The following is a 24,081-nucleotide window of genomic DNA, read 5'->3' as shown; positions in this document are numbered from 1 at the left end:
AAATGCAAAAACTGTCATAGAGCCTCACATCTTTCTCCAGCTATGGTTCCACTAATCTGCTCCCCTTTCTAGCAAGCTTTCTACTGAGCCCCAGTTTCCAAAGTTAGTGGTCAGTCTACCTCAGCCTTTCAGAGCGCTGGACACAGTTGATCTTGTCCTGCTTGAATCACATCCTCCTGTCCACCTCCGGGTCTAACTGGATCGCATGGCCAGACCGTTTCTGACCACCCTGGCCACCCCTTCTCGGGCCACTCCTTTCCTCTCCCATTCCCAGTTACTGGCAGCTCCATCATCCCAACTGCTCAGGTCAAAGGATGACTTGAAGTCACCCACGACTTTCTCTTTGTCTCCTCCATTGTATTTAGTTCTCTGGTCAACATGGACCCCAGGTATGTGAGTCTCTTGTGCTCCTGACCCTTCCCGCCCCGGGCCAGGTCACCACGGTGTTCACCCCATTGCAGCTGCAGCCTCCCTCGCCCCGTTTCTTTCCACGACGACTCTCTGAACCTCAGCCAGAAGAATCCTCGCTTGCTTCTGTTGTTGACGGTCCTGGAGCTTGAATTCAGGGCCTTGGGCACAGAGGAAATCTTGTTAAAACAGAAACCAGGTCAGCTCCAAGGCCTCCAAGGCCTCCTCAGCTTGCTTGGGAGTAGAAGGCAAAGTCCTGACCTGGGCCTGTGGCACCCGGGTCTATAAGAAACCTTGTGACCTCGCTGCACCCCTCCGCTCCCCTCACTCCTCCCTGCCAAGTGCACTTTGGGGACCTTTGCTGGAACACTCTGCCTACTCAGATCCCAAAGGCTTCCTCTCACTTCGTCCACATTCAGCTCCCCCTAGAAGCGCCTCCCGACGGCACCTGCTTCTTTCTTTTCCTCTGCTCATAGCCGACCTGAACTTGTCTCTCTCAGTCTCTACGGAGATCTCTAACAACAGTGAATAGAAAAACTGTCATCCTTTCTGGCTTCTTTACTGACCTTAGGTAGAAAATAATTTTCCATCCGCGTCAGTACCTGTGTCCACTGTTCAGGTATGGAATTAGTGATAGCACAAATACCAACAGAAAGAAAGCCAAAGCATATTTATACCATTTTACTTCTGTTAAATCAAAGCAAACTTAGAATATTACACTTGTTTGTGGAGCCCAGGCGCTCTCTGGAGCTTCTAGGTTCTGTTCCCACAACCATGTGCTGTGGATTTTCTTCCCATTGCTACTCAAGGCTGCTTCCTCCAACTGTCCACCTCCTCCAGTTCCTCCACCTCTTTGTGCCCATGGCACATTTTACAAGCATAGATGTCAAAGCACAGAATTTCGAATCGATAGCTTGGCTCCTCCGCAGGGTCCTTGACATTTTTCTTGCTGGTACCCAACATCCGGCCTCGGGACAGCTCCGAGATGGCCTTCCTCCTGGAGAACGCCAGCATTTCCTCCTCCAAGGCTCGCCTCCTCTCCTCCAGTCTCAGGGTCTCCTTGTGCTGCAAGCGCTCCAGGTGCTCGAAGCTGGCCTGCAGCTGCCCCTTGGCCTGCTTCAGCACAGCCTCCTCCTCCTTCACCCGCCTGGCGAACGCCTGCTTCAGCTCCCACTTCTTCCTGTGACATCGTCAGCGGGGCAGAAGTGCGAGACGCGGGCGCTGTCGGGTGGGCCGTTGAAGAGCAGGGCCAACAGCGTGGACTTGCTCAGGCCCGTCTCCCCGATGCACAGCAGCCTGAAGCGGAAGCCCTGCTGCATGTGCCTGTCTACCAGCTGCTCGGGCAGGCAGCGTATCCAGCCCGCCAGGCCTGGGAAGGAAGGCTCTTCTGTGTCCCCGAGGGGCTGAGCGCTGGATGTCAGATCTCCTCGTAGTGGGCCCTGGTGGTGGGGTGAAGGGGGGCAGTGGGCGGGGACCTTCGCTGTGGGCGGGGCTGGAAGGGCGTGGTCACAGCCATGGGGTGGGGCCCAGAGGGTAAGACGAGGAGCAACAGGGACAGTCTTGTGTACTTTACTACATCTCTGAACGTCCTGGCACATCACTTTTACCCACTTAACTGTACTCATTATTTTCAACTGTGCTTTTTTTTGGATTGGGATTAAACCCTGTTCCTCTCACTGATCTGTGTTTCCCAACCGTTTTAATTTTTTTAAACAAGTACTCGCTTTTTTTCTTTGACGCAAGATCTCTCTAAACACTGTCCATACTCAGCTCAAACTCGGCAAACCTCTCAGAGTGCTGGGATACAGACCGGTACACCAGGATGCCTGGATCCCAGGCCTTTCTAGTTCATTCTGAGACAAAGTCTAGCTAAATGTCTTAGGCTGGCCTGGAGCTTAGCTGCTCTTGGCTCCGCCTTCCAAGGTTCTGAGATTCCAGGCCCGTGCCACAGAGGCCAGCTGCTCTACATTATTTTGGGTCTGAATGCGGACAAAAGTTTAGCAAACATGGTTAATTTTACTAGGCTTCTATAAGTGAGAGTTCAGCAGATGGGTCTGGGGTGTAGCTCTGTGGCAACACACCTGCCCAGCTAGTGTGAGTCCCTAAGTTCAACTCTCAGCACCTCCCAAATAATTAGAAATTACATTTTTTCTTTTAAATCTTTAACACTATTTTGTTTGTTTGTTTCTGTTTTGTTTTGGTACCAGGGATCAAACTCATGACCTCGTGCTTGCAAAGCAGGTGCTTGTGCTGCTGAGCTAAATGCCGGCCTTTAACCCTATTTTGATGGGTTTCTGTAGTAAATTTAAAAAATTTTTTATTTAAGGAGAAAAAGGGAAAAAAAAAACAGAAAAAGGGTACAAGTTTACAGAATTACAGAAAAAATAAGCAGTAGGATTAATAGATTACATATTGTCATCTTAGAAATAGTTGTGCAAGTTACAAAATTAAAGCATATAGAGGGGACTTTCAAACAGTGAGACTGCAAACAGTTCAATGATCCAAAAAACTCAGTAATATGGTTATCTATCGTATACACTTAAATATACATGCAGTTACATCGTTTAGAGCACTTTCTTTTCCTCTCTTTTATACAATGACATTACACATTTTGGGTTTTATTACTTCCACAGTTTTTATTACTTTTTTTGAAGAGAATAAAAGCAAATGTGACATAACAAAACAGTCAAATCAAAAGGATGGACATAATACATACTGTAAAAACAAAATACAAGGTGATCAACAATGGTTACCATAATGCCTTTTGCTATCTTAAAAAGAATTGCCTATATCATCAGTTATAATAAAATTGAACCAAACAGTAAAGAATAAAACCAATAAAACCAAAACATTGGAGACATTACAGAACTTCAAAAGAAGATAATAGTCAAACCAGAATGGGCATCATAATGAATCTTATTGTCTTCACAGTTGCCTATACTCTGAAACTTGGTACTATCAAGCAAAACAGAATAGAGGAAATTCAGTCAAAACAAGATGGTGAGAGCAATACAGGGTTTCAAATCAAGTTAATAGGAAATCAAAGTGGGTTACTATAATATATCCTGATATTTTTTATTTTTTCCTTAATTAAAAAGATAAAAATAAAAAAGTAAATAATAAAAAAAGGAGATTGAGATAAAAGAGAACATAACAACAAAACAGCACAGGTCCAAACATAACCATTTAAGCAAAATAGTGTTTCACCACAAGATATCCCAACATAAAAGTAGTTATCATAGTGTCTCTTTTCTAGAAATCTTTGAGTATAAGTTCATGTACTGTAGCATCAAACATATCAAGACAACGTAAAACCATTCAAGAGAATGACAGTATTACAGGGTATTTAGAATCAACTAACAGAAAATGAACAATGGTTTCTGTATAATCTCCTTGTCTATAAAAGTTTTTGTTTATATTATCACATATAATAAAATCCAATAAGGTACAACATGTTAAGACTGACGGAGACAGAAGAACAAAAGCTTGACGGGACTTCAAAACAAGATGATATTAAATCAGCACTAGCTATTATGATGTCTTGCTTTCTCCAAAATAGCTGTTCTTACCGTCCAACCTTCTCTGCCTCATTTCTGTTGAGCTCTTTTTCTGTCATTAGTTGTCAGTTTGTCTTCTTCATTTTGCTTTCTGCTCCATTCATTGTGGCCTCTCTGCCACTATTTCTGGAATCTTGGTATTTTTCTTTTTTAGAATATCCTGCAGTAATCTCTGTAGAGTTGAATTGGTGGTTGCAAATTCCCCTAGTTCCTCTTTATCCTGGAAGCACCTTGTTTTTCCATCAATTTCTAGGGACAGTTTGTGCAGGATATATCAATCTTGGCTGGAAGTTATTATCTTTCAAAGCTTGAATTATTTCCCCCCACGCTCTCTGTGATTTGATGGTTTGTGCCAAGAAGTCTGCTATAATTCTGATGGGTGTTCCTTTGTAAGTGATCTGTTTCTTGTCTCTGATGGCTTTTAATATTCTGTTCTTATATTGGATTTCTGGAATTTTGATTATCTGCCTGAGTGTAGCTATGTTTGGGTTGTAGGTGGCTGGAGTCCTGTATGCCTCATACATCTGAGTATCTTTACCTTTTGCTAAATTAGGGAAATTCTCCTGGATTATTTCTGTGAATAGCCTTTGTAGTTCATTTGTTTGTGTCCCTACTTCTTTTTTTATGTTCTTAATTCTTAAGTTATAGATCCTCTTATCATCTTCTAGTCTTTGTATTATTGCTGTTTGTTTCCTTATTATTTTAAAGACGTTTTTCATTCCATGCTCCCACCTTACAAATCTGTCCTCCAGTCCAGATAATCTATCCTTAGTTTCTTTCAAGCTGTTATGCCAGCTTTCAATAGTTTTTAGTTTCTTGGTAATCTCTTTGAGCCTGCTTCATGTATTCTGTTTTCTCTATTTTCTCCATCAAACAATTCTCCCCTTTTTTTCTGTTCTTCCATTCCACCATCTGTTTTTTCTTGGGTGGTGCTTAGCATTTCTCTAACTATTCTACTTATATCTTGCTTTACTTCATTAAATACTTCACTTTTGAACTTGTCTATGAGGCTCCGGAGATACAGATTTATGTCTATTGGTGTTGTGCCTGATATTGCATGTTTTCTGTCCTCATTCTCCTTTGCATTTACCTTTCCTGGATCAGTGTTCTCAGAATTGGGGGCTGAGGACCCTTTCTTGTTACCTCCTCTTGTCATATTTTTTGTTCTTTCCATAAAGGCGTATATAGGAGGCCCAGTTTCTTTCTTTGCCGGTTACAGTTTGTTTGAATCGCGCTGGCTAGGTGTTCCCGCCCACTGCATTGTACTAGGGAGTCACAGACCTGGGAGGCCTCTGCTGGGCCCGCCCCTCCAGGTCAACCTACTGAAGGCTTCACTGCCAGGGTGCACTGCCAGGCATTGGGACCTGGTTTGGGCTAGCCTACTGGGTATTAGTCCACAGCGTCACCCAGGCCAAGTGCTCCCCACCAATCCCACTTGAGAGGGGAATATGCAACTAAAGTCATTGCAGCATCCTGTTCCCGCTAGTCTGTCCGGTCCCAGAATGTCCTCTGTTGGAGCCTGCTAGTCTAGGAAGGGTTCCTGTTCCTCTCACTCACCACAGGTTGATGCAGGGCTCCCCGCCAGTCCCACTTTCAACTCCATTTGCCGATTCCCACTCTCAGAGCTTTTGCGTTTCTATTCCTGTTATGTGGATTCAGACGCAGCAGTGGTGGCAGGAAATTCAAATTGTGGTTTCCAGAGGTGCGGGTTTCAGCTTCAGCACTGAGATTTTATCTGTTCCAGTTATAGCACCGGGACTGCATTTCCGGTTGGTTTCTCTCAGCTTAGTTCGTTCCTGGGTCGGCAGGGTGTATCTCCCCTTGCTTAGGACTCCTCACACCGCACCATTCCTGGATTCTAAGCTGGCTATCTCAGAGAGCCTCCATAGCTGCTGTTATCTATCCGCCATGTTCTCCTGAAGTCTCTATAGTAAAATTTTTGCCATTGTGTAGTGTCTACACCCAGGTAACACGAGCTGCTAATGTGAAAAGTCATTTTTGCCCTGTGTTGTAGCCTGGAAGACTGTTAGAAACCGTGGTAGACAGATGATGTAGGTGGCAGAAGGTTGGTGGCATTGCCTCTTCTGATTACCCAGTTGGTAATTCCAGAGCTCTCACAACTCCTTTTTTTTTTTTTTTTTTTTTTTTTGAGACAAGATCTCACTTTGTAGTTCAGGCTGATCTTTTGTTTTTTTGAGGCAGAATCTTGCCATGTAGTTCAGACTGGCCTTGAACTCACTATGTAACCTGGGCAGACCTTGAAATCTCAGTGATCCTCCTGCCTCAGCCTCCAAATCCTGGAATTATAGGCGTGAACCCAGCATGGATGATTTAATGACTTAGAAAGGCCCATCTCAAAATTTAAAAAATTGACTAAAAATGCAATTGAATGTAAAGGTACTAAGCTCAATCTCCCCAGTATCATAAAGGAAAGCAACAAAGAGAGAGACAGAACAAGGATAAAAAGTAGAGGGTGGGTCACATATGACCTTATGGACCATGGGAGAGGAACTGGATCTGATGCTTTATTCATAGGGAAGAACACGTCTCTAGCAGTAAAAATGCGTGATTTGGTTTAGAAAGCCGTTCCAGCTACAGTTCCAATCACAGGGCAGAGTGGAAGCTACAATAGTAGCCCCTGGACATTGATGCCATCTGTCCCTAAAGAAGCCGGGGAGAGGTGATGAGAAGTGGTAAGATTCACATTGGATTTGATGGGGAAAGAGTTAAGAACTTGCTAATAGGTTAGCTGTTGTGGTCCAGAAAAGGAGAGGAACAAGTTGCTGTGAAGTTTGTGACCCAAGCTGCTAGATGAAGAAATGCCCTTCACTGAGATGAAAACCAAGGACCAGATTTGTTGACTGTGTAACAGAGATGAGTTCATGATCCTGGCAAATACACTGAATAACAGAGCCTGGAATCCCAGCACTTGGGAGGCTGTAGCAGGAGGGTCACTGGGAATTCAAGGCCAGCCTGGTTTACATAGTGAGTTCCAGACTGGCCTGACCTACACAATGATACCCTATCTCAAAGAAACTAAAAAAAATTTAAATAAATAAAATAGCCAGGCATGGTGGTGCACACCTGTAATCCCAGGGAGTCAAGAGGCTGAGGTAGGAGGATTGCCATGAGTTCAAGGTCAGCCTGGACTATATAATGAGACTCTGTCTCAAAGAGTAAAAGAAAACATTAATTAATTAAAAGTCAAATGTCTCCTATCCCCAATTTTTATATTTGGAGGCAGGGCCTGGTTAGAGGGGGCAGATCACTGTGGGCATGACTTAAAAGGGTATTCTTGTCCCTGGATCCTCCCTTCTCTCTCTCTCTGCTGGCCACCATGACGGGAGCAGCTTTCTTTTGCCGCTGGGCCCTTCCACTATAACTTTTCTGCCCCAAACCAGCTAACCATGGACTGAGCCCACTGGACCTGTGAGTCAAAACAAACCTTTAAGTTGTGGGTGTTTAGTATTTTGTCTCACAGAGAAGAAAGTGACTTAAGACATAGGGGAATCACCCATTTAGAGTTGGTGTTTATACACTAGAGACTAGGTGAGCTCTCTAATCAAGTCAGGATAGAAAAGAGCACAGACGACTGTGCCTTGCTGCTCTTCAACATACATACTCATGGACAGGTAAGTGCAAGAAGTCTGTGTCCCATGCAAATATGGCCAAATGTCTCTGTGTGTCAGGTTCTGAGCTGCAAGTAACAGGAAACAACCGAGAACATTTTGGTTAAGAGTTTACTGAAACTCTTGAGTAGCTGATGCAATCATGAAGAAGTCTGGTGAATCAAGTTTAGAAAATGGGGAGAAAGCTGGGCATGGTGGCACACACCTGATATCCCAGCATTCAGGAGGCTGAGGTACAAGGATTGCTGCAAGTTCGCGGCCAGCTTGAACTGCAGAATAAGCCTAAAAAGGCAGAAACCACAGGAAACTAAGTATTTGAAACTGATTTATAATAGGTCTTTTCAATATATGATGCAGGTCAGTTGGAGATTCACATGTGTGCAAGTTCCTGAGTTCAATATCTACCACCCCACAACTCATCCTGATCTCTGTCTTACACTGTACTTTACTTAGTTTTATTTTTTTAAATATGAGGTCTTGCCATGGTCTCAAACGTTGGTCTCAAACTTGCGGGCTCAAGTGATCTTCCCACCTCAGCCTTCAGGTCACCTGAGACTACAGGTGTCCATTGTGGTGCCTGGTGAGCTAAAGATGACATTTAAAGACTGAGAAGAGGGGCTGGGTGTAGCTCGGTGCTTGGCTAACATATGCAAGGCTGTGAGTTTGATCCCTAGAACTGCAAAAAGAGAGAGAAAAAAAGACTGAGAAGTCTTACAATAGAAGATAATATTTAAATAATACATATATGTGCCAGAGGACTTATAGGCAGAATTTATAAAATATCTCTACAAGTCTGTAAGACTGACAACCTCATTTAAAAAGACAGGACACCCGAATAACAATTTCATCAAATGGAGTGTCTGAATGACTTACTAGCACGTTAAAAAGTATTCAGAATCATTAATCATCAGAGACAGGCAAATCACAACCGTTTATTTTTAGCTACTTGTCTACAACCATGCCAAGTAGCTAAAAATAAATGGACTGATAATACCAAGTTTTGGTAGGATGCGGACTGGAACCTACACATCGCTGGTGGGAGCCTGGCTTAGTATTATCACCTGGGAAAACCATTTGGGAGAACTTACGAAAGCTAAAAATGGGTGCACTGATGACCCAGCAATTCTACTCGTGAGTGTACAGTAGCCCCTCAGTTGTGGTTTCAATTATCACGATCAACAGTGCTTTGAAGATATTAAATGGAAAACTCCAAAAACAAACAATGTCTACGTGTTGTGTGCCATGCCGAGCAGCTGTATGAAATCTCATGCTGTCCCGCTCTGTCCAGCCTGAGCTGTGAACTGTGCTTTTGTCCAGAATATCCACACTCTATACCCTACCCAAACATTAGACACTTTGTTATCAAATTGGTATCGTAGTACTTGTGTTTAAGTAAATCTCTTATTTGGCTTTTTAAGACAGGGTTTTGTCAAATGTAGTGAGACATTTAAGCAGCAGGACCATTGGGGTCATGGCCTGGAAGGTGACAGTGGGAACCAGTCCCTTCCTCTCTTTCTTTCTCTTTTTGGATATGAGGTCTGTGAGGGGTTTGCTCTACCACACACTCCCGCCATGATGAGTACCACAGACCCAAAGCTGTGGGGCCAACTGACTGCAGACTGAAATCTGTAAAACTGCGGGGCAGAATAAATCTTTTTCATTCATACATTAACTATCCAGGTATTTGTTGCAGAAACAGAAAGCTGACTGCCACATTGTAAAGGAGGAGGAGTTTAACCTGGCTCAGGATTCCAGGGGATACAGTCCATGGTCAGCAGGCCCTAAGGCACAAACATCATGCAGAACAGAGATGCTCAGTTCATGATGACCGGGGAATGGAGCAGGTGCAGAGCATCAGACAGGAAGACACAGGGACCAGAATTAGACTCCTAAAGCTACGTCTCTACGATGTGCCCACACATGCCCTGTAGTTTTCAGTAGTGCTCTCTACCAGTCTCCTGGGCAGATTCTGGGGATTTAGCTTAGTGGCACAGCAGCATAAGTGCCTGCCTGGCAAGCATGGGGTCATGCGTCCAACCCCCATATCAAAAATAAATAAACACATAAAATAAATAAATAAAACCCAGTCAAGTTGGCACTTCACCCTACCTGCTATACAATGTTAGGCTCTGTACCATCTGAGGCGTCTGGCACTGACTGAGGGTCTTGGAATACCCCCTTGGATAATGGAGGGCTACTACACAGCCAACAGGACTAGGTCCACAGAAGATACTACAGGGATGTTCAGAGAAAAGAGGTTGAAGAGAGGAGGCAGGAAGGGGAAAACCATCAAAAAATGGAAGAAGAAAAAGAAGAGAAAAGAAAGAATAAGAATTAAGATATGGGGGCTGGGGATTTAGCTCAGCAGCATAAGCACCTGCCTTGCAAGTGTGTGGTCATGAGTTCGATCCCCAGTACCAAACAAAACAAAACAAAAGGAATGAACTGGGACCCAGCGAATGCAGCTCAGTGAGAGATGGCTTGCTTAGCATGCATGAGCCCTGTGTTCAATCCCAGCAACACAAAATAAAATTACAGAGAATGAGAAATGATGACCTCCATAGGAAGAATTTCACAGACATACTGTTAAGTAAGACAAAAAAGTTGAGCTTAAGGGGTACAACACAAGAGTAAATAATATTATGATTCTACTTTAGGAAGTCGGAAGAGATAGATCTATAGCATTGGAGGTTAAACTGGTAGTTACTTGGCGGTGATACAAGCTTATCAGCTAAAAGAAAAGTCTGTGGACATTTATGACTTAGACATGATATTCTGATTTACGTGTCAATTACATGGGCATATGCCTAACAATTAAATGGGGAAAGAGTATTACAGAGATGGTGACAGAGACAAAGTCCTTAGTATTTGTTATTTTTTATCTTTTTTTGAGACAGGGTCGCAAAATGTGTAGTTCAGGCTAGTCTTGAGCTCACTCTGAAGCCGTGGCTGGCCTCAAACTTATAGGCAACTCTCCTGCCTCAGCCTTCCAAGTGCTAGGTGTGTGCCACCATTTGTATACTTTACATATACGTTGTATTTCAACTTTTTTAAAAAATTGGGCTGATCTGTAACAGAAGTTAGTGACACAGGTATCAGAATTCTTTTTTTTTTTTTTTTTTTTTTTTTTTTGTCTTTTTGAGACAGGGTCTTGGTACGCAGTTCAGGCTGGCCTTGAGCTAACTTTGTAGCCAAGGCTGGTCTCAAACTCGCAACAATCCTCCTGCCTCAGCCTCCCGAGTGCTGGGATTACAGGCATGAACCACCACACCCGGCTAGGTATCAGAATTCCATTAGGCAGTAAGGGAAGCAGGCCCAACATAGAGTTGAGAAGCTCAAAATGAAGTCTGCTGAATCACAACCCTCCAGGGATCTTACAAAACCATCTGGCAGGTATCCTTGGGCTGTGGGACCTCCCCAGAGTACAATCAGCAGGCCACTGGCTTAAGGGCCCTTGGGCCCTGCAAGGGCACCGGACAGATTAGACCCTAGAAAGTATGCAGTCTTCCTAGGGCAGATAGCACACTGCTTACACAACGGCCCTGCCCCTTTCTAAGTCCCGTTGGCATCCACAAACAAGGAGGCCTGGGGAGTCCTTCTCAGAACCCTCTCCCAGCTGCTAGGAGCTTTATTTCCCCGCCTTTCTTTTACTTTTCTGCCTTCTGCCTTTTATTTTCTTGACCTCCTATCTTTTAAATAAATTCACTTGCACCCTCTCTATTCACAGTCTCATTCTTTGTCATTGTAGGACATGACTCCAGCATTCTGCTGACAGTACTCTATTGTAAAATAGTACAGTTGTGTGTGTGTATGTGTGCGTGTGCGTTCAGTGCTTGGAGGTGAACTTGGGCTCTTCACACAAACTTGTATCTCTAGCACTGTCTTTGTTACTTTTCTGTTGCTCGACAAAATATCTGATACCCATAAGTTAAAGGAAGAAAGGTTTATTGAGCTCACAGTTTGTAGAGGTTTCAATCTACAGTTGATAGGCTTCAAGGTAGGGCAGCATGCAGAGGGGAAGCAGTCTGTGGCAGAGCAGCAGGAGGTGGACCAAGCAGCAGCTCGCCCTGCATCTTTCCCTTTACTTTCCATCCAGGCTATGAACCTATTGGTTGGGGCCACTCACACGCAGGGTAGGCCTTTTATTATGTTATGTGTGTGTGTGTGTGTGTGTGTGTGTGGTACTGGGGATCACACTCATGCCAGGAAGTGGCATATGCCACTGAGTTATATCCCCGGCTCAGGCTTCTTATTATCTGCATGGAGAACTATGCTAAATCAATTTAGTTATCACACATCCTTAACCCCAGTACTACATAATCTAGATCCAGCCACCTGCAAAAAAGCAAAACCAAAAATCACCTATGAGCACATGAGGCCTTTGGGGGACAACTAGGTCCGAGCCATAACAAGCACTTTTTAAAACTTTGCTGAAATGAGGCCTTAGTCACTAGATCACCTGCCAGGTTTTACACAAAGTTAGTTTAACTCTGAGGTGGCCCTGCTGCCTGCTGCCTGCTGGTATTCCTGCCTTTTATGGAAGACCTTCCTGTTGAGTGTGACTTGCCCTATCCAACAGCACACAGCCAGTTGTGGGGTTCAAAGGGCTGTGAATGAGCTCTTGTTAGCAGACTCTCTTGCTCTCTCGGCTTGCCTGCTTTCACAAAGCAAGCTGCCCCTTAGGAGTGGCAAAGAAGTGACTGCGGTCTCCAGAATCCTGCCAGCATGAGACAGAAGCCCTTGTTCCAACGCAGTGAGGACATGAGCCTTACCAACAAGTACCAGTGTGAGATGGAGCCTTCTACAGCTGACCTTTCACTTCTGACACCAGCGATACAGCCTATGTGAGCCCCTGAAGACCACTGCTTGGATTCCTCACACAGCATCCCATCGAAACTGTTGTTTACTGTAATGAGGTGTACATTTATGAGAAATTGTTACACAGCAACCAATAAATACAATCAAGGGGTTAATCTTCCAAGTGTTAACAACATGAGAAGATCAGTGGTGGTGGACTGTGTCAACGTGAGTGGGAGGAGCTCAGCTAAACCTGCTCAGCACTTCCACATCCTAGGGTGCAGAAGACCCACCCTAGGGCGGCCCAGTGCCCAGACGGTGTACAGGGAAAATTAGAAGATGAATTTGCTTCTGTTTCTTCAGTGGAGCCCCAGTCTTCGACTTCACCATGAATGTCATCTCCTGGCTTCCAGCGCAGACTCTTTGGCTTCCGTGGCAGACCCATCAGCCTCCCGACACTGACACACACAGGACACAGCAGTGAGCTCCAGACCCTTGACTCGGTCCTTCTGTCTCCAGCGTGCAGACACCCTCTGCGCTATCCCTCATCGAACTTCGTGGGCGACCACCGCAAGCCAATCTTCTGAATTCTTATATATCCATGTGTCTTGTGTTGTCTGTTTCTCTAGTGAACACTGGCTGATACTGATTTTGGTACTGGGAGTGGGGCATGCAGAGATGTCTCCTCTAAGGACGTGGCTCTCCCTACAACCAAAAAAACAGGCACAATGCATAGTGGGCCTATTTGGAGTTTGGAGGCAACACATTCCTCACTCGTGTCTTTTTTTTAAGTGGGGCCCAGGACAAGGCTCTGCAACAGGTCCAGGCTGTTGTGTGGGCTGCTCTCCCACTGGGACCTTATGACCCAGCAGATCCAGTGGTATTTGAAGCATCAGGGGCAGGCAGAGATGCTGTTTAGAGTCTCCAGCAGAGGTGAATCGCAGCAGAGGCCTTTAGGATTTTGGAGCAAGGTTCTCCTATCATCTGCAGATGACTGCTCTCTCTTTGAAACACAGCTCTTGATTTGTTACTGGGCCTTAGAAGAAACTGAATGCTTGACAACGGGACACCAGGTCACCCTCACCATGGGTATTATCTGATCCACTGAGTCATAAGGCTGGATGCCCACAGCAACAGTCTAACACTAAATGGAAATGGTACACATGTGATTGGGCCAGGGCAGGTCCAGAGGGTATAATTACATGAAGAAGTTGCCCAGGTGCCCAGGGCTTCTGCTCCTACCATATTGTCTTCTGCTTCCCAGCATGCATCTGTGGGGTGTACCACATGATCAGCTGTCAGAAGAAGGGAAGGTTAGGGCCTAGTTTTCGGATGGTTCTGCACATTATGCAGGCATCACCTGTGAGGGGAGCTGCAGCATTACAGTCCAGAATGCCTTATCCACTGTCAAGCAATGCCACACAGCATTGCCTCTGCTGTAGTCAAGGTGTGCATGGGAAAAGGTATAACATGGGACACATAATTGATAGGATCATTTTATAATATTCACTCAAAGAGTCAAATGCAAGAGGGTGCAGAGATCTGTCCACACCCTACAGAATCCAGCTGTGGCCTAGAGCCCACAGGAATGTTCTGCACAAGACCAGCTAAAGACCTAGAGACCATGGCAATGCTCGCCATGAGTCTAGCTGGAGGCCTAGAGTTCCATGACAATGTCTCATACAAATCTGTATCAAGGATCTGCACCAGAAAGGCCCAAAGGTCAGTAGTAGAACCTAGAAGGTCTATGCCAGCAGGCTGAGAGTCTGCCCTGGAGCCAGGAAGTGATGCAATCAGGACCAGAGCTCCCCTGAAAAGAACCACAGCCATCCTCAGCGACAGTGAGGACCCAAGCTCCTATGATGATGAGAACAGCCGAGTTCATGTCAGGAAAGCCAGTGTGACAAACTTCTCCAGGACAATCAACAATGCACCATCTTCCCCTCTTGTTCTCCTTTTATGCTGTGGGCAAGATCCACAGCTCAGTTCAGCTGCATGTTACAAGATGAACATTAGTTAATCCACTCCAGCCTCTGAGCAAGGAACACATATTACGGTCAAAGAGGTGAAGTGATGGCCTCATGCTCACAGAAATCACTGGTATGACCAAGTCCCTTACCATGCAGAAGCGGCTGGTTGAATAGGAAGGAGACTGGTCTTTTGTAGACAGTTCCAGCACTAGCTAGGTGGCAAGAGCTTGTAGGGCTGGGCCAATGTTCTTCAACTCAGCCTCCACTCTATGGTACTGTGTCTCCTCTAGCCAGGATGCGCGGGTCCAGGAATCAAGGGGTGGAAGCAGGAACGGTACCACTCAACTTTACCCCTAGGGGTTCACTAGCAGATTCTCACTTCCTGTTCTTCTGACCTTATTTTCTTCTGGGTGAGAAGTCTTAGTTCAGAGAGGGGAAGGCTTGTACCGGAAGCAAAAGGATGTCATTGCAGTGGAAGCTACGACTTCCCCCTGGTCATTTTGGTTTCCCAATGCCTCTGAAGAAACAGGCTAAAAAAGGAAGTCGCAGTGTTGTCAGCAGTAATTGACTGAGATATCAAGGGGAAATCGGACCATCACTCCAGAACGGAGGACAGGAAGAGCATGGGTGCAGGGGACTACGTAGGGCGCTCCTAGCATTACAGTGCCCTGGTTTTCTTATTTGTTTTAATCTTTTAAAGCTTTTTGGGGCTGGGGATATAGCTCAGCAGCACAAATGCCTGTCTACCAAGAGCAAGGGCCTGAGTTCGAGCCCCAGTACCAAAACCCTTTTTTTTTTTTTTTTAAATTTTTGTTGGTAAACATGTTTGTAGTACATAACTAGGAAAGTGATTGATGGATTTAACGCAATCAGGTTACTCATTCCAAAAAGGAACATGGGCAATACGGGTCTTTATCAGGCACCTTCCCAGCCTCTGAGTGCTAAGAGGAAATGCTAGATGTCAAATACATCAAGTTCTTGTTCCCCGTGTCAGAGACTGAGTTCTAAAGAACAATGGAGGTTAAAAGTATGAAAATTTACTGGAGAAAACAATGGGAACAAAAACAGCCCCTGAGAGACAGGAGGGTCCCAAGTTGGTTGCCCCCCACTCCTTTTTTCTTTTTCTTTTTTTTTTTTTCTTTTTCCTTTTTATCGGTACCAGGGATCGAACTCACGACTGCCTGCTTGCAAGGCAGGTGCTTATGCCGCTGAGCTAAATCCCCAGCCCCTCCTTTTTTCTTTAAAACAGGGTCTCAGTATGTAGTGCAGGCTGGCCTTGAACTCACTATGTAGTTTGTAGCACAGGTTTTGGCCTTGAACTGGCAGTGATCCTCCTGCCTCAGCCTCCTCAGTGTTGGGATTATAGGCATGTGCCACACGTACGGCTACTGTGCCTTGCTACTAAAATCAATGGGAACCTACAACAATTTAATCCAGGCAGAATGACAAATGGCCCAGAGCCTTCAGGAATGAAGGTGTGGGTCATTCCATCAGGGAAAGAACCAAGACCTGCTGAGGTGCTCGCTGAGGGCCAAGGGAACACAGAGTGAGTAACAGAGGAAGGTAGTTCTAAACACCAGCTAAGACTTATGATTGGCTACAGAAGCAAAGATTGTAATGGCACTGTTTCTCTCTGTCCTATCAAAAACCTGCTTGATGCCACACCAGAGGAATGAAGACAGCATTTTCTGATTAGCTTCAAGTGCAGAGCTTGGAAGCCACTGTTTTGCGCTTGAGTCCAGCTCATTGCCCAGCCTGCTGGCCACACGCAGTCTTCTGCCTCACTAACCTCTATATGGCTCAGTATTTGGAGAAGGGTCCTCCAAGGACAAGGACGCAGAGAGTTACCTGACGTTGCCCTTATAAGAAGAGAGGAACAGGTTTACTCCTGTAATCTCAGCACTGCGGGAAGGCTGATGCAGGAGGACTGAAATTTTGAGCCCGGTCTGGGACACCTTGTCTCAAAATAAAAGATACGAAAAATGTGGCTCAGAGCCGAGCTGTTGGGTTCAGCCCCCAGCCCTAAGTGTGTGTGTGTGTGTGTGTGTGCACAGTGGATCAAGGACACTCACTTCCTGTTTTGGCTTAAGCCTGGAAAATGACCATGCAACATATTGAGAGGCAGAGACTGGAGAAAACAGCATGGTTTTGGGGCCAGTTGTTTTTTGTATTTTTGTTTTGTTTGAGACAAGGTCTCACTTTGTAATTCAGGCTATGTAACTCAGTATGTAATCCAGGTGGGCCTCAGACCCAAGGTTATCCTCCTGCCTCAGCCTCCTGAGCTCTGGGTTTACATGTGTGTATCACCATGCCTGGGTGGGGATAGTTCTAATACACATCCTATTGTGGTTGTTTCTTTCATACAAAAGTCAGGAAGCACATTCTTCAAAACCTAACCACTGACCATCTAAAAGGGGTTAAAAACCGGGTGTGGTGCCACACAGCTGTAATCCCACTTGTTGGGAGGCAGAGGTAGGATCACTGAATTCAAGGCCAGCTGGACTACATAGTTTAAGGCCAGCAACACAGCTATTCGTCTAAACAAAACAAAACAAAACAACCAGAATAAGTGTTCCCATAGGCTAAGCAGAGTTTTTCTTTTTTGTAGCCTCGGGAATCAGATCCAGGACTTTCCCTATGTTAGAGAAGCATCCACCATGAGCTACATCCCCTGCCCGAGGAGATTGGTTTTACAGATAGAAAAGGGATGGAGAAAAGAGAAACAAAGAACAAAAGCAGTTTGATCATTTCAAAAAGACCTTCCTTACAACAACACGCCAGGCTAGGGTACACAGAAAAACAGAAAAGCAGCTGATTGCGTTTGCTTTGTAAGGACTGAAGCACAGGCACCATCATTAGCATGGTGACTCCCTCGGGCTTGATTGGGAAATCTGACCAGTGTTCCTCCTGATTTCCAGGAAGGTCGGAGGATTTCGGCTCTTCTGGTGGAACGGCAGCATGACATCAGTTCTCAGGCTGAGCTGTGGGGGCTGATGGCAGGGTCTCCGTCTAACACAGTGAACTGCAACTTTTATTTAATGAAGAATTTGATGAAAGCCCAGTTCATGCTTAAGAGTATAACACACATTAGATCAAAACGCTTAGACTGTTTCTCCTTTAGCAACTCATAGGTCTGTGAATCTGTGTGTGTGTGTGTGTGTGTGTGTGTATGTTTTGAAACAGGGTCTCAGTACATTGCCCAGCCTAGCTCTGAACTCATACACTTCCTGGCTTGTGCCTCAAGAATGCTGGAATTACAGGTATACACATCTGCACCCTGAGTCTCTGGTCTTTTGTTACATTTTTAAAGCACTGTATTGGGCAAGTGGGCCAGGGTGTGGCGGTGTGCTCCTGGAATCCTAGCTACTTGGGGGCTGAGTCAAGAGGATTACAAATTCAAGGCAATTTAGCAAGATCTTGTTTCATAATAAAGATTAAAAATGAAAAAGAGTAAAAGAACTGGAGATGTAGCTCAATGTGAAGACCCTGGGTTCACTGGAGAAAAAAAAGAAAACCTTCCAGCTCCCAGTATCTCCAGCTGTTGCTTCTTACATGATGCTGAGCCAGCTAAGTAGGGTTCACAAGCACACCAGGAAACGGAGTTAAAAGTGCACCAGCCTTATGCCTGTAATCCCAGCATTTGGGAGGCTGAGGCAGGAGGACTGCTGTGAGTTTGAGGTCAGCCTTGGCTACAAAGTGAATTCAAGGTGGGCCTGAAGAAGTGCACCAGCCTGACAGGCGATGGCCTTCCCGTAACACAGCAGAGGAGGAGGGTGGGAAATCAGTCAGCCTTCACGGACAATGAGGTCCACAGCAATGCCTGCAAGGCAGAGCCAGAACACCCAGATCATTCAAAACAGATCCTCTCAGGCAGGGGAGTGATCTGCCTGTTCCAAGTGGTAAGGGACAAATGCATGGGAACGATGGTCACTGTGGTTATCTGTACTTCCACATAGTTAAGAGTCTCTGGCACAGCAGCGGAGTAACAGCCCTTTTATATGGTATGGCTCTTACAGTTAGGGTCCGTCACCTTTAATTTTCTTTTTTCCTTTGTGGTTTCGAGACAAGCTCTCACTCTCTTTCCCATGTACTGGCCTTAGAGGCCAGTAATTCCATAGCTGGCTTACTTTTTTTTTTTTTTTTTAACTTTATTTGTGTAAAAATCACACTGACCTGGTCGAGACTCAAAATGGTAATGAGTTGGGCATAGTGGCCGTGTAACCGCAGGATTTGGTGAGGGTAAAGCAGGACAATCTCAAATTCAAACCCAGCACAGGAAATTTAGAGTCCTGTCTCAAAAACAGAAATCAAAGGCCAGGTATGGTGGCACATGCCACAGTTCCTTCAATCAGGAGGGTGGGGCAGGACGGCCACCAAGAGTGAACTGCATAGTGAAACCCTGTCTCAAAAAGACAAAATTAAATAAAGTTTTAAAAGCAAAAAAGGCTGGGGATATAACTCAGTAGGAGATTCTGGGTTTAATGTACAGTATCACAAAACAAAAAAAGACATTAAAATAAAAAAGGGCCGGGGATGTAGCTCAGTGTAATGCCTTGAGGTCTAACCCCTAGCACTGGGGGGGAAAAAAACTACTAATGAGATGCATGTGACAAAGAAAAAAAGAAGGCTATGTGCTGCAGAGACAGAGGAGGAAGAGTTCCACACAGTGGGACTCCATCTCTAGGGGGGACTTCAGGAGCAGTCAGTCCCTGCCCTGAAAGGTGAGCCTGGGATTTCTGTCCTCTGCAGGCTTTTCACTTCCTCCCAAGCCTAAGCATAAGAGCCTTTCTCCTGCACCAAGCTGCTTCTGATTCTTTTGAATCCACAGTCGGTCACAATCCCAAAACACAAGGTGGGGAGTTTCCCAGCATGAACAGGTGTCCCCCTGCCCAGCACTTCTGGACTGGGGACTGGACCAGGCCCTCACATTTTCTGTAAGTGTGCTACCACTGAGCTATACCCCCCCCCCCCGGCCCTCCAAAATATTTTTGTGAATTTTGCTCAGTTTGCCATGTACTGTGGCCCTTGTGAACGAACGAGTTCTGGATTATAAATCCTCCCACTATTTATAACACTGTCCTGGGGAAAATGCTGTCTGAATGCTACAGAAAGTCACCAGTAGTATAGTGAGTTTGAAAACAGCCTGAGCTACACAGCAAGACCCTGTCTCAAACAAACAAACAAACAAACAGACAGACACCAGTAGAACCAGGCATGGTGGTATATGCCTGCAGTCCTAACACTGGAGGCTGAGATAGGAGGATCACAAGTTGGGCTCAGCCTGGGCAATTTAGCAACTTAGTGAGACTCTGTCTCAAAAATTGGAAAAAATGGCTGGGGATTTAGTTCAGTAGCTTAAGTGGCTAAAACGCCTGCCTGGCAAGTGCAAGGTTGTGAGTTTGATCCCTGGTACAAAAAAAAAAAAAAAAAAAATTGCATTTAAACTGGGCATGGTGACACATGCCTGTAATCCCAGTACTCAGGACACCGAGGCAGGATCACTGTGAGTTTGAGACCAGCCTGAGCTACCAAGTGAGCTCAAGGTGGCCTGAACTACAGAGACCGAGTCTCAAACTACAAAAAAAAGAAAGGGTAGGGAGGGCGGCTGGGGATGTAGCTCAGTGCAAAGCCCCTGGGTTCAATACTCAGTAGTGAAATCAATATAAATAAATAAAAATAGGTAACATCTTCCCCTTTTCAGCTGCCAGGAGAAGGAACAGGTCCCTGCCAGAGAGGTGGTCCTAAGGGAGGGAGCCAGGCAACAGCTGGAAGGAGGCGTGGGCAGGGCTGGGGACCACGTGGCCAGGCAGGGTGAGGGTTTGGAAATGTCCATGCTAATTGGCCTTGTCTCACTCTTCCCCTGGCAAAGGTTTTATCTTTAGTTGAGTCCTATACCTGGCTCCTTACTCATTTGCAAAATCTGAGTTGGAGTTGGGGGTGGGTGCCTGTGAGGCCCTTGCAGAGCTCACCCCCGAGTCCCGCAGACCAGACGAGTCTCGCTCGCTTGTGGAGTTCATCATCTCTTATTTTCAGTCCTGACCTCGAAGCAGGTAGACACTCAGTGAATGAAGGCTCTGGCCTGCCTCTCCGGAGCTTCTGGGCTTGCTTCCACCGCTGCATCTCCAGCAACATTCCTTGCTGTCTGGTCACTTCAAAGTTCTTTCTCCACGTAAACATCAACTAATCAACTACTCACCTTTTTTTTTTTCTCTTCCTATTATTCCTTCACTTGGAATGCCCCTGTCCTCCTCTGTCCACTTCCCAATTCCTCACTTTTCTACCAAGTATTTCTAAAGTCACTGCTTTCTGTGTTTTTCTGAGGGGAGAGGAACAAGGTCTATGTAGTTCAGACTGGCCTTGAACCCCCTGTGCATTCCCAGGCCTACTTCAAATTCGTGATCCTCCTGCTTCAGCTTCCTGAAATGCTATGATTTCAGGCCTCTGCCACCATGCCTGGTTCCAAAGTTATCTCTTGTGGGAACCCTACCTTTACGCCTTCTCCAAGTATATTAAGTATATGTAGTTTCTTAGGAATGTCTTCAGAAAGTAATGTGGTACTGGGGGTGTCCTAGGTACTAAATATTTTTCCATTTTGCTATCTAGCATGTGTTCTCTTTCTCATCCTATGGAAGTGTGAAAAAAATTTGTTTGGGATAACTATAAACAAAATCATGGTGGTACATGCCTATAATCTCAGTACTCAGGAGGCTGAGACAGGAGGATCACCATAAATTCCACACTAGCCTAGACTACATAGTGTTTAACACCAGCCTGAACTACACAGCAAGATCCTCTCAAAAAAATAAAACCCCAACCAACAAACCTCCCCTTCCCAGCAAAACCAAAGCCTTAGAAGTTTGATGCTTATCCCTCTATCTGCCCCCAAGGTCCTGCCACATTGCCCAAACTGGCCTTAAACCTGAGATCTCTATGTGAAAGCCTCTTGAGCAGCTGAGATTACAGGTATTGTCACTATGCCCATCTCTTCTTTTTGGCTCCTTTCTGGGATGTCTGGCAGAGCACAGCATGAGTTTGTTTTCCTTTTCTTTAATTCATAAAGAACATCTTCTGCACACATCTTTAATGAGCAGCTTTCAAGGACCACAGCCTTACTACATTACTGATATCTCTAGATCGTATATCTTCAATTTATTTATTATTTTTTTGTACTGGGGGTTGAATGTAGGGCCTTTGTACTGTGCTACATCCACAGATATTTTATTGTTTGTGGCAGGGTTACCCGAGCATTTTCATATACATATATATATATATATATATATATACTTATATACTTTAAATATACTTTAAAAAAAAAAAAGAAAGAAAATTTTGGGCTTTAGTTAAAGTAACTTTCCCCTAGTTGACGACTTCTCCTCCCCCATTTAGTGGTGTGACAGCTTGGAATGTAGAACGTGATGTAGTTTTACAAGTTAGTAAATTTTGCTGGGGGCAAAGGAGGGAACTTAATTCCCGGTTTGACCCAAGTGATAAATTAAGAAACACTGCCTGGAGGGTAATTTATGGCCCAAACAGCCTTTGCTAAAATACTAGTGGTTACCGATGGCTTCTTTAAGGGTCCCAATGCACTGTTTGTTAAAAATAAAATTAGCTCATGTTCTAGAATTCGCTGTTAGCCGGGCATGGTGGCACACGTCTGTAATTCCAGCACTCGGGAGCCTGAGACAGAAGAAACGTTGCAAATTTGAGACCAGCCTCGGCTACAAAGTGAGCTGAAGGTCAGCCTGAAATTGCATAGCGAGACTCTGTCTCAAAAAGACAAAAAACTTGAATTCGTAGTCTCTGCAGTCCTACCCTACAAATGTATTCACCCAACGAATACTTGTGCGGAGCCCGCGTAAACGCATCATGACTGCACCCGGACCAGGTGGAGGGAAAGGGGGTCCCTCCCATCCACCCAGGCCGGCAGCCTTGCTACCCCCGGTACCAGGTTCTGCTCCGGGAAACCCCCTCACTTCCAGTGTGCGTGTCCACTGCCGACGCCGCAGGCGCCACTCCCACTTCCAGGGAAGCACGTGCGGGCCGAAAGATTTAGGACCCCAGGCACCGATCCGCCCGGAAGGGGGACAGCACGTGGTGCACGCGTGGGGACAGCGGCCCTGCGAGCGGCGCCGAGGGAGGCGAGAAAGGCGGGTCCTCCAAAGCGCCGGAAGCAGTCCCCCGCGGGGTCTGGAACCTGTCCGGGCTGCACCTCCTCCCACAGGTCGCGAGAACGTACCCGCCCGAAGAACAACCAGCGTGCCACCTGAAGCCTTCCAGATGCCCCCACTCATCACCAGACACCTCGAGTGGAAGTGTGAAACGAATCCAGTTGATATTGCAGGCCCGCCGCCACCTCCGGAACTACGTTTCCCGTGAAGCCCTGCGGCGCCGAGTGGCTGATGCGCAGGCGCGCGCACAGCGTGCGTGGTGACGTCAGCGGTTCTAGAACGTTGCTGTGGTAGCGCACGGGCGCCATGTTAGGACGAAGGGGAAGGAGGAGAAGCGCTTAAAGCGGCGGGAGCGGGCGCGGGAGTGGGGTTGGACCCACGGCTGAGGCAGGCTCCCCCTCCCTCCCGCCTCAGTGGATCATGCCCAGGGCGGCAGCGGCGGCGGCAGCGGTTGCGGGGGGGAAGTGATTAGGCGGTGCCGGCGCCGGAGACGATGCCGTTGTGAGTGATTTGTGTTCTGTTTTCTCTCGCACGCCGGCTGGGCCTTGGGGGGGCGTCGGGGGAGGGGGAGGGGTGGCGCGCGAGCGGGGCGCTCGCCGATGGGGCGGCGGGCGGGACGGCGGCCCTTCAGACCTCTCTGCGTCGGTGCTCGCGTCCCTCACCCTTTCCTGGCCGGTCGGCAGCCGTCGGGCCGGGGGCTTCCCCTTCCGGAAGGGCTCGGCATCCTCCAGCGCGGTTACTCCCGCGTCTCCGGCTGGTGGGAAAGCAAAACACAAAAGCCAGAGTACCCCGAGGCTAAGCAGAACCCGGCGGCGAGGACGCAGGCCCAGCGCCTCGTGGGTTCCGCACCGGGCTGGCGCTCGCCCGCCCGCCTCAGGGCCCGGCGCGGGGCTCCCCCGCGGTCTGTGTCCTGCCGGTTTTCGGGATGCTCCTGTCGTGTGCGGAGCCTCCCCACTTCCGCTTCCCTAGCCGAATGGGCTTCAGCACCAGTAGGCAGCCCAGTTTTGAGTCTTGAGTCTGGTTCGTTGGGTTCCGCCTCGGCCCCCGTCGACCGCAGCCCTCCCCGGGGTCCCTCCTCGGAAAGGAGTCACGTTAGGTGTCGCGCTCCGTGTCTGGCTTTGATGGGGTGGCCGGGTTTCATTCCGCGTCCTTCTCTATCTCTAGTGTGTTTTGTGGACTAATGCTGGCTAAGCCCGACAGGTCGGCGTCATACACTCTTACCATTAGGAGGACTTTTGAAGAGTTTGCTTCTCTCTCTCCCATCTGTAAGAATGAGATGTTACTTTGAGAACTCAGTGGTAGGATCAAAAAATTGGTTACAGCTTTTAGCTACCTTAAATTCTGCAGTGTGGAGGCCTAAACTGGGAGACTGCATTTCTTTCATCTTTGAAAATTGAAATGTGACAGTTCCCTTTTCCGAAAAGCACCGAGGTTTTGTTTCCCCCAATCTTTGTAGTCGTAAAAGGAAGCATTATTACCAATACTTTTGGTTGAACGCAAGATGGTTTTATGATTTATAGATAACTAATTTAGTAAACTGTCAAGAAGTCTA

At 46.5% G+C, this 24,081-nt stretch overlaps 1 protein-coding gene and 1 long non-coding RNA gene across 6 annotated transcripts in view; one reads left to right on the top strand and one right to left on the bottom strand.

Moving 5' to 3' along the window:
• Positions 1–1,073: 1,073 nt before the first annotated feature.
• Positions 1,074–22,694, bottom strand: LOC111754874 (uncharacterized). The gene is made up of 2 exons (XR_010044900.1): positions 12,367–22,694; positions 1,074–8,270 (listed from the first exon to the last, which is right to left on the bottom strand). It is a non-coding gene; the product is annotated as an uncharacterized LOC111754874 (long non-coding RNA).
• A 131-nt stretch (positions 22,695–22,825) lies between these two features.
• Positions 22,826–24,081, top strand: part of Papola (poly(A) polymerase alpha) — a 64,857-nt gene continuing 63,601 nt past the window's right edge. For 2 of the 5 annotated variants that reach the window (XM_063241175.1, XM_063241178.1), the window contains exon 1: positions 22,834–23,030. In XM_063241175.1, the coding sequence (XP_063097245.1) occupies positions 23,023–23,030 (8 nt within the window). In that variant the 5' untranslated portion in view covers positions 22,834–23,022. Of the gene's footprint in view, positions 23,031–24,081 lie in introns of all 5 variants that reach the window. The other 3 variants (XM_063241176.1, XM_063241179.1, XM_063241174.1) reach the window with 3 other exon arrangements.

Source organism: Cavia porcellus, unplaced genomic scaffold (genome assembly GCF_034190915.1).
Source record: "Cavia porcellus strain 051 isolate PalLab524CR breed Dunkin Hartley unplaced genomic scaffold, mCavPor4.1 scaffold_31, whole genome shotgun sequence".
Taxonomy (NCBI): domain Eukaryota; kingdom Metazoa; phylum Chordata; class Mammalia; order Rodentia; family Caviidae; genus Cavia; species Cavia porcellus.
The sequence above is the reverse complement of the archived record's forward strand: the minus strand, read 5'-3'. Positions and strand labels throughout refer to the sequence as shown.